The 14,516-nt window shown below is 56.3% G+C and overlaps 7 protein-coding genes across 7 annotated transcripts; 3 read left to right on the forward strand and 4 right to left on the reverse strand.

Annotated features, from left to right (window-relative positions):
- Positions 1–1,770: 1,770 nt before the first annotated feature.
- EI97DRAFT_454643 (uncharacterized protein) lies at positions 1,771–2,850 on the reverse strand (the record flags this gene model as incomplete). Its single annotated transcript, XM_033800562.1, has 1 exon — positions 1,771–2,850. One exon carries the CDS (start codon positions 2,848–2,850, stop codon positions 1,771–1,773), a length of 1,080 nt encoding a protein of 359 aa, XP_033658986.1.
- Positions 2,851–4,290: 1,440 nt separating this feature from the next.
- Positions 4,291–7,170, reverse strand: EI97DRAFT_367399 (uncharacterized protein; the record flags this gene model as incomplete). The annotated part of the gene is made up of 2 exons (XM_033795089.1): positions 4,291–5,741; positions 6,306–7,170. Coding segments are annotated over 2 exons (2,316 nt in total), but the record flags the coding sequence as incomplete, so codon positions are not given.
- An 862-nt stretch (positions 7,171–8,032) lies between these two features.
- Positions 8,033–8,622, forward strand: EI97DRAFT_367451 (uncharacterized protein; the record flags this gene model as incomplete). The annotated part of the gene is made up of 3 exons (XM_033795093.1): positions 8,033–8,079; positions 8,133–8,222; positions 8,274–8,622. 3 exons carry the CDS (start codon positions 8,033–8,035, stop codon positions 8,620–8,622), a joined length of 486 nt encoding a protein of 161 aa, XP_033658988.1.
- Positions 8,623–8,960: 338 nt separating this feature from the next.
- EI97DRAFT_29655 (short-chain dehydrogenase) lies at positions 8,961–10,680 on the forward strand. Its single transcript, XM_033794487.1, has one exon. The coding sequence runs from the start codon at positions 9,298–9,300 to the stop codon at positions 10,321–10,323; it is 1,026 nt and encodes a 341-aa protein (XP_033658989.1). The 5' UTR covers positions 8,961–9,297; the 3' UTR covers positions 10,324–10,680.
- Positions 10,355–10,786, reverse strand: EI97DRAFT_29773 (uncharacterized protein). Its single transcript, XM_033794499.1, has one exon. The coding sequence runs from the start codon at positions 10,656–10,658 to the stop codon at positions 10,386–10,388; it is 273 nt and encodes a 90-aa protein (XP_033658990.1). The 5' UTR covers positions 10,659–10,786; the 3' UTR covers positions 10,355–10,385.
- A 496-nt stretch (positions 10,787–11,282) lies between these two features.
- Positions 11,283–13,218, forward strand: EI97DRAFT_29657 (uncharacterized protein). The gene is made up of 3 exons (XM_033794488.1): positions 11,283–11,550; positions 11,618–11,945; positions 12,130–13,218. Exons 1-3 carry the CDS (start codon positions 11,419–11,421, stop codon positions 13,032–13,034), a joined length of 1,365 nt encoding a protein of 454 aa, XP_033658991.1. The 5' UTR covers positions 11,283–11,418; the 3' UTR covers positions 13,035–13,218.
- On the reverse strand, positions 13,219–14,453 carry EI97DRAFT_29632 (uncharacterized protein). Its single transcript, XM_033794485.1, has one exon. It carries the CDS (start codon positions 14,093–14,095, stop codon positions 13,403–13,405), a length of 693 nt encoding a protein of 230 aa, XP_033658992.1. The 5' UTR covers positions 14,096–14,453; the 3' UTR covers positions 13,219–13,402.
- Between the last annotated feature and the right edge of the window lie 63 nt (positions 14,454–14,516).

Below are 14,516 nucleotides of genomic sequence, written 5' to 3' on the forward strand. Positions count from 1 at the left end.
TGGAGGAAGAGGTGGAAGAAGAAGAGGAAGAGGAAGAGGGTGAGCATCACGTAGATGTGAATGAGGAAGGGGAGGAAGCGGAAGAAGCGGAAGCCGAAACAGACGACGCTCTTACTTCCACCGATGCTGAGACCCCGGAAGCTCCGGAATCCAACGCCCAAGACGACAATGCAGACGGAGATGAAGTCGAAAACGGGAACGAAGAGGACGACGAAGACGAAGACGAAGACGAAAACGAAAACCAAGACTGGTACTCGGGCCCTTCCTCTCCGTCCTTCCCATCTCCCTCTTCCGCTCCCTCCTCCCCATCCCCAACTCCACACCCACCCCCCCTCCAACCCAACGCCGGCATCCCCATCCTCCCAAGCCCCAACCCCTACCTCACGGACCCCACGACTGGCCTCACATCCAACGACGGTATAGCCGATCACTCCGCGGTGCTCGCGCTGTTCGGCGAGGAGCCCGAGGGGTACGAGGAGTTTTGGCCGAGTTATGAGCGACGGCGGGGGGTTGTGCGTGGGAAAGAGGTGGCCAGGAGGAGGAAAAGGCAGATTGAGGTTGAGTCTGGGTATGATGATGAAGGTGGAGGCGGAGAAGGGGATGGTGATGTCGCTGCTAAGGTATTACCGTGGTTCTTTGGGCCGGGACCGGTGGTTCCGGATGGTGTGAGTGTGGATTGGGAGGGGGAGTGGCCGAGTTCTCCGATCCCTGGGAGTGCAGAGGCGTGTTTTGGGGACGGGGACGGGGATGGAGGGGGGAGGGAGAAGACGTGGATGGGGAGGAGAGGAGGTGCGAGGTTGAAGCGTAGTACGGATGGGATGGAAAGGAGGCGCGGGACCGGGAGGTATGCCCGTCGGGTTGGCCAGAGGAAGAGTCAGGTGGAAGCATGCACAGCTACGCCCGAAAGGTATTATCGGTCGGATAGGTATGTAGCAGCGTAGTGTTTTGGTTGTGCGTTGAGAGGTTCTGGCGTAGAGAGTGGGGAGTGGGTAGTGGAAAGCACGAGCAGGAAAGGGGAAATGGGACAGTAAGAAAAACTGTTGTTGGTGGACAGATCTGGTTCACGGTGGGTAAGGGTTGGTATGCTGCGTGAGTCGAGTTTTTGTTGTGTTTCAGAGATTGTGCTTTGGTTTGGGGATATGCTTTACGTATACGTTTGGTTTTGGATGCAATGTCTTCACAGTTGAACATAAAGTGTGATGATATCATACGACCATGGCGATCTCGACTGTGATTGAAATATCCTTCAAGCTCAGAATATCACCCATTCGTCTCTGAGGAAGCGAAGCGCCTTTATGCAAAAAGCGCATTACTCATTACCAATCCCTCCCCACATCCCCTAATCCCTCCGAAGCCCATTACCGAACCGGCTATCTCCCACTTTACCATATACAGAGCTGCCTATCCATTCACGGCATCCCTTCTTCCTTTTTGCCAAACCCAAAAATCCATCATTAGGACTTTTTGTGCATGGAGAGCCGAGCCAAACAAAGATGAAGTTCGCGAATCCAAATCGTCTCTCGGCCGTAACATTCATTAACCTTCCCTTTTCTTCCAACATCGGCGTAGAAGTGCGGAAGGAAACTCTCCAAGGGAATGAAGGACAACCCCATAAATCCGTGGCTCCGTCCGGAATTGGTTCCTTTTTGCCTTCCAGGCCGCCGTCATCCAAGCAGCTGTTAGTCCCAAGCCAAGCCAATCGAATCAAATCCCTCCTCTTCGAATTCGTGATCGCCCTATCGAACGATAAACATTAGATTACTACTCCTCTCACACCCCAACCACAGCAGCTGCACCCGCGCTCAACAGTGCAACCTCCCTCCTCAACCCGTTCCTCTCCCCCTCCAACCGTCGAATATACTCGACGGCCGCCGCCAAAACCTGGCTCTTGGTCGGCTTCGCCATCGCCACCGTCGGCACCTGTTGCCCCTGCAGCACCTCCTTAGCATCAGACGACTCCGGAGACTCCAGGGACCTGAGCGAGGGAATAGCCCGACGCAGACGCTCGAGGTCGTTGTTGATGCCCCGGCGGTACTTGCGCTCGACGTCCTTGTGGGTGCTGGGCGTTTTGGTGATCGCGCCGGGGGAGCCGGTGGGAGAGGTCAGGGATTTGGTTTTCGTGGTGGAGTGCTGGGGCATGGAGGATGTGCGGGGACGGCCGCGGGTGCGGTGCACGGGTTTTAGGGATGGGGACGAGAGCGACGAGGAAGGTATCCTTGTTGTTGGAGTTGGCATTGTAGGGAGGGAGGAGGATAGGCAGTGTGATGGGGTTGTCATTTGTTGTGATTTGGAGGGGAAGAAGCCTGGTGAGGGTGATAGTTGAGGGGATTGCGGAGACGAAGGCTCCGGTTTTATCAGCAGACTGGGCCCATCGCCGCAGAGTGAAGGGGTCCGGGAAATGGCTCGCGTCCTAGGCGGGTAGTCAAGAGCGGAGAGTGCAGCAGCGGCGGAGGCTGGTGATGAGAACCTCAGTGAATGGATCGGGCCTGGAGGGCCGAACGGTGGTAGTTTTGTTTGTTGGTGCTGTTGTGCGGATGTCGTTGTTGGGCGGCCTTCGCTGGTGCTGTAGGCAGGAGCCCCATAGCAAGGTTCTGTGCTTGCGAGGCCGAAGGTTGGGTTCCACATGATTTGAGATGGTGCTATTGTTGGTCGCTCCTCTTCCGGATAAGTGGGTGGTCTGTACGCACAGGAGTTGGTCAAACTGAAGAGCGCGAACTGCGCGTGGTCAAATAACGGCTTGTCGGTCGAAAGGCCATCGTAGGTGAAGTACGGCTCATGGAAGGCTTCTTGGTCAATAGGCATAGAGAGGTCCTCGTCGTCGAGGATCATGGGGTGGAAAGGTCGTTGCATTGTCGAAAAGTATCGGTGGCAATGGTGGTGAATTGGTGATGATGCTGATGGGATGATGATGAACGATATCTCTTGGGCGCAGCAATGGTACCAATATAAGGCAGAGTCAAAGTCGGCGGAACACTGTCTTCAGGGGCACGTGTGGTGAAGGAGTCGATATGAATTGCAAGCTGTCGGCGGTCCCATGGACGACTTCTTCTATCAGGCGATGGCGTCCGAGGCCGTTGCAGCCACGGCCCCCCAATTCTACGGTGATGCCATTGATTTGGGGAACTCCCATGTCCCCGCCCGGGATCAAGTGGACCGCTGGGTTTAGTGACGGGTAGGTCGGTGGAACGGTCTGGTTCATCGGAGTATACTATAGGGGCGGCAAGCCCATTGGTTCGCATACCCTAGGGTAGTAGGTCAATGGGTGCATGCTCGCATTGTAGTGGCTCGGTGGGGATTCCAGGCCCAGCTATTTTGCTGCTCTCGTTTTCTGCAGTCATCGTGTGCCAATAATGGCTTTGAAGATTCCCATGCGGACTCGGTAAAGAATTCGTTTTCATCGTCGTCGTGCAGCTATGATGGCCTGATCTAGACTCGCGGTAGTCGATTGTGCAGGGAGCTCAGGAGTATTCCTCGTACCTGTAGGAAGCAGAATCTCGGCCTTGACAAAAGACCTGATTGAGTGGTTGAGGTTTCCATTTTTTTTGCAGGCCATAAGCTGGTCTCGCAGGATTTCAATGTGAGTTGCACGCAGCTAACCAATGGTCTACCACTCGGATACAATCAGGCCCTGAAAGCAGCAGCGACGTCATGATCCACTCCTACCCTTGGAACAAAATAAGCCAATAATAACAATAATTCTTTACCTCGTACCTTTCGCCAACCTAGCGGTACCCGCAGACCCTGCAGCAAGCGGAGAAAAGTCCAAAAGGACCTGGGGAGCCCTCAGAGCATCATTGGACGATACCGGCAAAAGAATAGTATCACAGCATGCACCTAGGAGCGTGCCAGTTCTCACTTTTCTCTGCGTGAGCGCGTGGCAGAAGGAACGGAAGGAGATGGCGTGAGATGTTCGCGTCTGGTGGTTGTGTCAGGCCATACCTCTTCTTCCTGATATGTTCCACAGGTCGGAGACGCCCGGCGCACGTGATTTCCCTTCTCGAACTGCCATCGTTGGTTACCTAGGTATTTTGTGCAGTTATCTAGTAGGCTACTAGTATAGTAATCGATCAAGGGATAGTTCGGTAGTAGGGCTCATCTTCGCTTCTTGATTATCTCTGCGAATGCATTACTGGATTAACCACACCTATCAAGACAGTCTTGAAGCAACCTTGGAATCCAGCCATACCAAACCCACTGTAGCAACCGGCTACTCGACGCAGTAGTATCCATCCCAAGCACTTTATGCACCCTCAATTTCAGACTCAACGGCCACCACGGCATGACTACCTTCTAGGCCTTTCTCCGCTTACTTGCCGCCGGACCATCCTCCCTCTCCTTGTCGTCCGCAGGCGTCTGGGCGCCCGTTGCCGGAGTCTCCTCTCCAGCGACCGCAACCCCACTCCCTGCTCCGAGAGCCATCATCGACCTCTCAGCACTGCTCCTCCAGTTGGACACCGCCTCCTGGCAGCTCTCAAACATCTCCCTGGCATCCTCGACCACACCCTCTTCGCCGGGATTGAACATGACGGCATTGGCAAACATGCGCATCAACTCATGCTCCAGCTGTGCGGAATTCACAATCACCTTGGGCGGCACCGAGTCCTCGCTGAGGGGCAGCTCGATGAAGCCGCTGCTGCTTCCGCTAGGAGTGCTCCCGCCGTTGGCGTTGGGCGTGTCGGATATGCTCGAAGCGGCTGCGGCAACGACTTTTGCACCTGCCGTGATGGCCTGCCGGATCGACTTGAGATCCGTGGGGCGTTTGATGATGTCGTAGTAGCCTTCTGCATTCTTGGCTTTGACGGCCGTGTTGAATGTCGATGCGTGTTTGTGAGAGGCAATGTCGTTCATGATGGGGTTGCACATGCGTGAGAAGTTGCGAGGAGCAATGACCACCCTCGCTGTTGCTCCTGCTGTTGCTGCTCCTGACGGCTCATCCACGTTGCTAACATGTTCTTCCGACTCGGCGATGGAAGCTTCGCGAGCTGTGCGTTTGCGACCTTTGGATGGCGAAGCGCCGCCTCTGCCACGGACCACTGGCTGAGAAGGGGCGCCCATTGTTTCATCTGCCATGTGAACATCGATGGATGGGCGTCGCTCATCCTTGATCCGAGTGCCGGCCTGCGACTCGATTTCCGCTGCAGGTGTCTCGGCGTGCGACATGATGGACTGACTTCTGCTGCGCCCGCGAACAGACCCGCCGGCTCTTGAAGACGCAAGGCTGGGTGGCCGAGTGGATTTGGAAAAACCTGTCCGTCGGCTCCGTCCTTGACGTGTTTCCATCTCCGACACTTGGTCTACATCCCGGTCATGAGTCGCCACTTCAATTTGTGCCGCATCTTCTTGCCCCTCCTCTTTCTCTGGCTCTTTCTCCGACTCTTTTGCCTTTGCCTTTCCGTTCCCTTTTTCCTTTCTTGGAGGCTTAGCCTTGCTCTGGGTCGGCTTAGCAGGTATTATTGCCTGCGGTGCTGAATCATCCACAGATTCCCATTGAGGCCGCGACACTAGAGGGGTTGCAATAGGCCGCGTAGACGGCTTCCATCGAGGGAATGAAAGCCGTGGTGTGCTTACGTCGCTGTGCGGAGTCCGTACGCTTGGAGGCGTTGAGAAGGCGTCCACGGGACGATAGCTGGGGGGTTGAAGCTGTGGCAGTGACTGCCGTCCAATCGTAGATGTCGAGGAAGGAGTTGAAACAACAGGCTGCTGGGGTCTGGCAATGGGTGTGGAGACTTGAGGATACGGCACTGGTGGCTGCGGACGCGGAGGACCTTGCGGAGTTATTTGGAAAGGAGGGAGCATGTAGCCTCCTTGGGGCGAAGGCTGGGTGGGGTGAGGCTGCGTCGGTGGTGGGTAGGTGGGCGCTCCCGTGACAAGGTTATTGCGTTGCTGTTGAGGGAGCTGAGAAGCCGAAGGTTGCGATGGGGCTGCATATGAGACTTGGTACTGCTGGGATGACTGAACCAAGAGGGGATATTGACCAGGCAATGGGCTAGTGCGGGAGCCGGCACCAATATAGCCTTGGGGCCACTGCTGCGGTAGTCCTTCACCTCTAGACACACCACGCCCAGGCGGCAACCGTTGTATACTCTGGCCGATGTGTGTTGGAGAGAGGCCTCGCTGCAGCTCCAGCGGGCTTGTAGGCGGTGGGATTCCTCCGGGAGGGGTTCCGTGAGCGGGGAGAGCATTCTGTTGAGGAGGTTGAGCATGGTATGGCGACGGTTTGAGATACGGAGCGGCATTGTACGGTAGTTTCGTCGATGGTGGTTGCGCGGGTTGAGGTTGAGCAGGATGCGGATGAGGGCTTGGACTTTGCAGAGGACGTGGCTGTGATACAGCTGGGTAGAAGTCCTGTCTATGATTCGTATCCGATGGCTGTTTCGCAGAATCCACGTGCATCGATCCATTCAACGGCGCCGGGGACTTTTGACCTTCGGCTGAGGACGGCTGAAGAGGAGGGACAGGAGTCGCACTGGTCGCACGAGTGGGAACTGGAACGTGGCCCTGCATAGGAAATTTTACGCTGGGGCTGGGGAATACGGGCTTCTGATGAAGCAGAGGCGAGTTGAGAGGTTGCCTGGGACTGGGCGGCACAGGAGACTTTCCATTGACTCTTTCTAGCAGTTCAGCATCACGCTCCCCACGCTCGATGGACTGCAGTTCCCTCTGCAACCTATCATATCTCTCTTCCTCATCTCGAATCTCGTTGGTGAGGGCGGTTCGGTAGCGGGCGTACAGCTTGTTGACGAGCTTGGGAATAAGGTGGGCATGCTGGGTTGCTTCTTGGACCGTGGGGAATGACGGACTGGGCGCCTTGCGCTTTCGCGCATTCCGAACCTCTCCATTCTGGACTTCACCATCAACACGGTCACCCTGGCGCTGCTCACTGCGCTCCTCCTCTTTCAACAGGTGCAGACAAAAATTTCGCAAGGCATCCGGGCTCAGGCGGCCGCTCTGGAAGCGGCGGTCGCTGGTAATGGAAGGGTTATTCTTCAGCAACTCGGAAATCTTGCCGAAGGCATTGTTGGCTAGGCCATAGACGCTGAGGGACTGAAAAAGCAGCAGCGACTCGAGGTGGGTGTAGGCGGTGAGGGTAGTATTCATCCCCCGGTACCAGTGCGCGAGGTCTGGGGCACGCGGGCGATGAGAGAGCAGTGGGAGGGGAGCCAGCACGACCGAGAACGCGAAGCGGTGGGGCAGGAGTCGAGCATCCGGTTGTCGCACGGGGTATAGGTTACGGCGGGAGATGGAGTTCTGGATTTCTGGCGACGGAAACCGTCGCGTTTGATGGGAGGAAGGGCGTGGGTGGGTGTGGTACTGTGGTGTTCTTGCGGCGGTCGGTTGTCGCGCTGGGAGTGTCTGGGGAATGTCTCTGACAGCCAATCAAATGGGGCCCAGGCGCGCTCTTTTCTTGGCAACTTCACGTGATCGGAATCGAAGCACCCTGGCACCCCCAGCACTTGCACAGGCTGGGGTCTGTGAGGTGGTGAATGACGGAGAGGGGGTCCGGTGAGAGGGTCGCGCGTGCGGCGTTGGGATGTTGATGTTTGGAGTAGCAAGGTCTTGTGATTTAGTCAATACTCAGTTGCTGCCCAGGTGTGGTAGTGATGGCTGCAGGTGAACACAGTCGCTCCGCTCCCCTCTGGGCCCCTTTTCTGATCCCTTTCATGCCTCCCTCCCGCGGATCGGCGCCTCCGCCTTACCCATCTGGAATGGGCAAAGGCCTCCTTTTCGCTGCAAAGGTTATCTATCATCCCCACCGCGCGGCCGTCCTTTCACACGACCCCTCAGTCTCAGGCCGGCCATGTCATGCTCGACACCCTTCGCCTGAGCCGGCTGTCCACTACGAAACGTCTTTGATTCATCTTAGCCCGTTGTCCGCTTGCATCTGCTCCTCATCCCTCAATCTACGGAGCCCTCCTTCATCTCGGGCTGAACTCGGCACCACCCAGGACCCGCTTTAAGGTCCTTCGAGCTCCCAGCTCCCCTTTCCTCGAGCGCTCACGTTGAACCTCCCTCCACTCGTCACATATACATGATGGAAGACCCCGACCGCGATTGGAAGCCGAATGGCCGGCCGCAGTCGTAAGGGACCCGTTCCGGAGCCTTTGGCCACACGGAGCTAATTCGACCTGCAGCACCATAGCTCAAAACTTCATGGCCGAATTGGACAACCTCTTCAAGATGGATGGAGACCTCGATTCGCTCGACAGAAATGTACACAAAAAGTACAATGGCTCGCACCCATGCCGATATGCATCTTGTTAACGCCACCGCAGGAAGCGAGAGGTCTCAATGCACACACAGCAGCTCGAGGCCCTGCAGGCTCGACTGCGAGAGACAGAGGAGCGCCTGAAGCTCGCTCAGGAGTCACCTCCGACGCGCAAGGATAGTCAGCGACGAAGCCCCGTCCAAGGCGCCTTCTCCGACGTCTCCCACGAACCGATGCAACAATCCTCCAACTCCAGCAGCCCCACGACCGCGCGCCGAGCACAGCACAATAATGCCGAAGAAGCAGACTGTCCCACAGGTGCGTTGTCAGAGTCTCTTACATCTGACAAGAGCACTGAATATGTCATGGTAGATCGGCCGCGGACACCACAGAAAGAGGAAGACGAGAGGGCGTAGACGTCCCGTGCAACTGGCTTGCTACGACATCACGAACAGCGACCTTGCGAAGTACACTATTTCATCAAGGGGCTTATACCAACTCCATCGTATGATCAAGAGGTCATACTTTAATCATAATCTGGATTCGTCCGCTTTCGTACGGGAACGGAGGCGACTGTGCGGGACGTATTGATTCACATACCAATGCAAAACATAGTTCGAGCTTTACTGCTTTTTTGAGCCCCGCTACATCGCAATACTGCCTCCTTATTGACATAACGCAAGCAGTCCGAACAACATCGTCCGAACTGTCGGGGATAACACCAGCGGAGATAATGCGCTAACTTCCACTTAGACGGACACAGATGGGGTTCTCATACAGCACGCACAACTTCTGAACGGACGAACTCGCGCTTCAGTATCATCGATGAAACCTACGGAATCTTGATCGAACAGTTCTCTCTGACCTCCTTTAGTGATGTTGTTTTCAAAAGACAGACAAGGGTGGCGGCCACCATGCACACTCATCTCGCAACATCTGACAGCGCCCAAAGTCTTTAAAAGAATCAGGGTGCCCTCTCAACACCGGTCCAGTTCATCACCGTCCTTACTTCCAGCACCGTCAATCCTGTGCTCTGATCTTGATCCTCGATTTCCAAACTCAGACCTCTCCTATCCTGTCACACATCCGCCATGTCCAATTCTGAGTTGCTTCGGCCATACGCCTCTCTCCACACTGAGCTAAAGGGTCCCGGGGACCAACGCCCCACAGCCTCTCAAATCATCGCCGACAACCACCTGCAAGGCGCCCTTGAGGGCAAGGTCGCCCTCGTCACGGGCGCCTCGGCAGGCATAGGCGTCCCGACTGTGCTCGCCCTCCTGGAAACAGGCATGCGTGTCTTCGCCGCCGTGCGCAACTTCGACAAAGCGCGCGCATCGGAACTGGGACCGCATATCGCAGAGGGGAAATTGGAATTGATTCACTTGGATAACAACTCGTTAGCCAGCGTGCGTCGTTGTGCTGAGGACTTCAAACAGCGCAGCGGCGGTAATCTCAACCTCCTGATCAACAACGCTGGGATCATGATGGTTCCCACCTTGACGCCCACAGAAGATGGCTTCGAGTCCCAACTCGGCGTCAACTATCTCTCGCACTTCCTCCTCTTCCAACTCCTCAAACCGCTTCTCCTCCGCTCGGCGACCCCAGATTTCCCCTCGCGAGTCGTCAATGTCTCGTCCATGGCCCATCGCTGGGGAACCGTCCAGCTTGATAACCTGCAGTTGGAAGGCGAGGGAGTCTATGATCCGGTCGCCGCATACGGGCAAAGCAAAACGGCGCTGATCTGGATGGCCAACGAAATCGAGCGGCGCTACGGGTCGTCGCATCTCCACGCCTTCTCTCTGCACCCAGGGGGTATCTGGACGAATCTACAGGTCCACATCCCCGAGGAGCAAATGGCCGTGTGGAAGTCAGACGAGACCGTGGGACGGTATATGAAGAGTCCAGCGCAAGGCGCTGCGACGACGATTTGGGCCGCAGTGGCGAATGTGTTGGAGGGGAAGGGTGGGTTGTATCTGGAGGATTGTGGGGTTGCGGGCCCGGTGCCGGAGGGGAGTGGGACTCTTGATCTTGGGTATGCGAGCTGGGCTTATGATGAGGAGAAGGAGGGAAAGTTGTGGAGGAAGGCGTGTGCGTTGGTGGGGGTGGAGGATAATTAAGCAGATTGGGAGAATGCTGGAAAGGGCCTGACAGGGTCTGGGAGGTGTGACTGGTGTGGAATTCAGGCTGGCATGGATAAGTGTATGAGAGAATTATTGAGGGAGAACGTGAGAGATGTGACTGCTTGACGACTGGAGAGGAAGTACGGAGTACGCTGTATGGGACCGGAGGCAAACCAAGGGGTGTCAAACGTAGTAAGTGGATCTGGAGTTGAACTGCAAGTCTGCTGCACAATGTAGAGGTCTGCGGATTTTTGACAAGTCATCCTACATCTTCGAGCACATGTGAATCCAAGTCCTCGATGTCCCATCTTCTGCTTCTTCGGATCCCTCATCAGCGTTCAACACATGGCATTCTCGTGCATCTCGACAAACCCCAGATACCAGGCGATCGTCATAGCCGAACCCGCAGGGTCTGCAGAAAGCTACTGCTATTGGTCAATCGTATTCTCAGTTCTGTTTTGAGAAGAGAATACGAAGCCGCGGCCAATGACATGGCCCGTCGCTGTTGGTTCCTGGGCATTAATTTCGTATCGGCAGGATGGACGAAGCTGAACCTCAAACCACGCTACTCTGAACACGCGTACACAGTCAATCCACAGTATCACCCGCACTCTTTGGACGAGGGTATTGAGAAAGCATCAACGGCTGCGTGGCCGCTGTCCGCAGAGAAACAAAACAAGAAGGGGAGGGAGTTAGTAAGGTCCGATTGCTTTCCCCCAGAGTATCTATCGACTGTACATATGTATCCCGACGGACGCTGTGGGTCGATACGCCCAATGCCGTCAATCGCTTACTCGGGACATGGGAGCCCGACAGCATGGGGGCCCGGCGCTAGGGTGTTCGAACTGTGTAAATATAGAGACGGCTGCCGCTCCAGCAGTGCGTATGTATCCACCGCGATCTGTCTCCCCCAAATCGAGCCAGGGAGACTACGGATCTTGAGCACAAGACCGTCAGGACGAGCCCACTGCCATCGCTTTTCGCCTGACGGTGTGGAGATACGGTCATCCGGTCTGCAGTTCGACCTACACCATCTTTTCTAAGACAAACATCTAGCTCCACTGGGATTCGACGTCCGCACCCACCGGCACCATGGCACACCTACAACCGCGCCAGGTCTTCACCCAGCTTGACGGCAGCTACTACCCCTTCAAGGGCTACCCCAACTATGACCAGATGGCGCCCTGCATGAAGGACTGCGAGCAAGGCTTGGGTTCCTGGAACGTTCGTCTCCCCTTGACCTGCCGAACAGCTGCTCCCTCCCGGACTGTGCTAACCCTTTCTACTTCAGGGCTGCGACAAGTCCCCGTGCTGGTGCAAGAAGGGCAATCTTGACCTGCGCATGTCCCAGGTCGGCCGCTGCGCATCCGAGGCATGCACATTCGCCAACATGAATACCCAGACGGATATGGATTACTTGTCCTCTGTGCAGGTCCAGTATTGTATAGACAAGGGACATAGTCCTGAAGGAATGACGCTTCCTTCGACCGCAGAAGCGTCGCCGACGGATTCCTCGCAGACGGGTCCTATGACTCAGACGGGGACCAGGACAGGGAGCTCGACGTCGGAGACGGGAGCGAGGACGAGGAACACGTTGACTTCGGGACCGCAGTCTACGGGTATGTTTGCCATTTCCTAGATGTCTTCCTGATTCGGTGGCTGCACAACTCTAGTGACGGCAGCGATCATAAAAAATTTCCAAAATCACACTCCTCTCCCTCCATCCCTTCCTCATGCCCTTTCCCGCCTGCTCCGACAGTGTGCCCCTTAAGCTACCCCAACTAACCACCACCTCCTTCACAGGCCCCTCCTCCGCCGACGGCGTCCCCGTCTCCACCGGCGGCCTCTCCACCGGAGCAAAAGCCGGCATCGGCATCGGCCTCGCCTTCTGCGTCCTTCTCGCCATCCTCATCGGCGTCCTCGTCTTTCGTCGCCGGAAATCCCCTCAACAGCTACCACCACCACCACCGCCACCCCAGTACTATCCTCCGAACGGCGCGCCAGGGCACCCACCGATGAACATGCCTCCGCCGGGTATGGGCCCCGGCCATTCCGCAACTCCCTATTCAGGTACGGGACCCTATGCGCCTCCCCCACTGCAGCAGCCCACGCCCATCCATCCACCGAAGCAAGGTGCAGCGTATCAGGCAGGCGACGTCAGTCCGATTGAGGAGAAAGCCGCACTCGCCGCGCCCGTGACGAGGAAGGAAGTAGGCAAAACGCCAGGCGTTTCCGCGCCATCTAGCCCGTCGCCCGTGTCTGCTGTACCAGCAGCGGCCGTGAGCAACGCGAGTGATGCCACTGATGGAAGCGCGAATCGCGGTGTTGAAGTACCTGGCAGTGTGCCCCCACCCAGACACGAGGTCCCCACTGATGGCGAGATTACGAATAGCGTCAGTGCTAGGGGCCAGGAACTCGATGGCGCGGTCGTGAGTGGGCAGCAGTATACGGGGGCGTATCCCTTCCAGCAGCAGGAGTATCCGGGGCAGCAGCAGTATCCTGGGCAAGCTCAGGGTCAGGGCCAGGGACAGTGGGCATACAATTATCCCACGCAACAGCAGCAACAGCAGCAACAGCAGATGCCGGCGCATGAGGTTGATGGGAATGTGGTCCCACAGGGAGGGCAACGGCAGGAGTTGAGTGGGAATGGGTGGGGGTATGCTGGTGGGCCGCCGCCGATGACATATGAGCTGGGCCCTGGGCGATAGTAGGTTTGTGAGAAAGCAGAAGAGGCTTGGATATATATATTCTCCGTCGTTCCGTCGCTCTCCTCACTCCTCGTTTTTACTTTTGTGTATGATGGGGATGATTTGTGGCAGGTATTTTGCTTCGAGATACTCGCATGTCTTTGAATTGAGAATGTACATAGCTATAACGACAATACCCACAGAGGTAACTGGGCCTGCTGAGGAAACAAAGAGAAAAGAGATGTCGGAATCATCAAACCACCCAGCTCGTCCAGACTATCCAAATTGTTGTCCCCCATGGAAAAGAGGAAAACAAGCAAAACATCGATCCAAGTACGCTCCTCTCCATCCAACCCACCCAGACTTCACACCGTCTCTCCTTCCTCCTCCTAAGCATAAATCCAATACTCAGCCTCATACCCCACCGTCACCGTCTCGCCCTCGGCCACGCCCTCGCAACTTCCCGGCGCCACACCCCCCTTGGTGTGCAACCGATAGATACTCTTCACCGGGCTCGTCGTCCCCTCCGCCACCGCACTCAGCAGCAACCACGGCACATCGACGCTCGGATCCGGAGCAGGCGCGCTCTCCGCCTTCTTCAGCGCAGTGATGCCGAGAGACGGGATGGAGAAGACGGGCGTCGTGTTATCAGAGAAGAAGTGGTTGCCGATACTGGGAGCGGATTGGGGGAGTACACAAGGTCCCTTTGCTCTCCCTCTGCCTCCTGCTCGTCCTTTGCCGTCTGCGGGTTTGGCGTTGGAGGTTGCGACGGCGCAGGAGGCGTCGTAGAGGGTGGCTACGGCGCCGATGGGACTCGGGGTTGGAGCGTTGGGTGCGCAGGTGTAGTTCTGGGTTCCGCGGCCTAGGGCGATGAGGACGAGGGTCATGTCCGATGAGGGAGGCGTCATGGTGTGTGGTGGTTGGGAGATGCTGGAGAGGTCGCATGAGCTCGGGTTGGTTGCATTTTGGCGTGGATGCAAAGAGGAGGAGGGTAGGCGTTTGGAGGTGTGGGTATAGGACGGAAGGGCCAGTGCGAGCACCTGGAGGGTGAGGAGGAGAGTGGTGAGCAGGGTGACGTGCATTCTTGCGGTTGCTGGTCTGTTGTTGTTGGACCGGGTTGTATAGTTTTCCCCTTGGAGACGATGGGTAATTCTTTTTACGGTAGGGTAGATGGACAATATGCAGTATGGTGGTCTTGAGAGAGAGATAATGTGACGGATTCAACGAAGGGGAGAGCTACCAGAGCCCAAAGAATTGAATGAAGAAAAAGGAGATGAAAAAAAAATCCAACACGTCCAACAGAGCTTGCCAATGTGCTATTTGATGGAGCGTTCATTCAGGCGCCTCCCACCTCAATATATCCTCATTTCTCCATGCCCAGGAACATGGGTGGCGGAAGAGCGGTTCGATATTGCAGTGGGAATAGTGCCGTCTACAGGAACACCCTGCAGGACGCAGAAGACTTCAAACAAGTCGAGTCGTGTCAAGTTGGTGTTTGAGTTC

Source organism: Westerdykella ornata (genome assembly GCF_010094085.1).
Source record: "Westerdykella ornata strain CBS 379.55 unplaced genomic scaffold EI97scaffold_1, whole genome shotgun sequence".
Classification (NCBI taxonomy): domain Eukaryota; kingdom Fungi; phylum Ascomycota; class Dothideomycetes; order Pleosporales; family Sporormiaceae; genus Westerdykella; species Westerdykella ornata.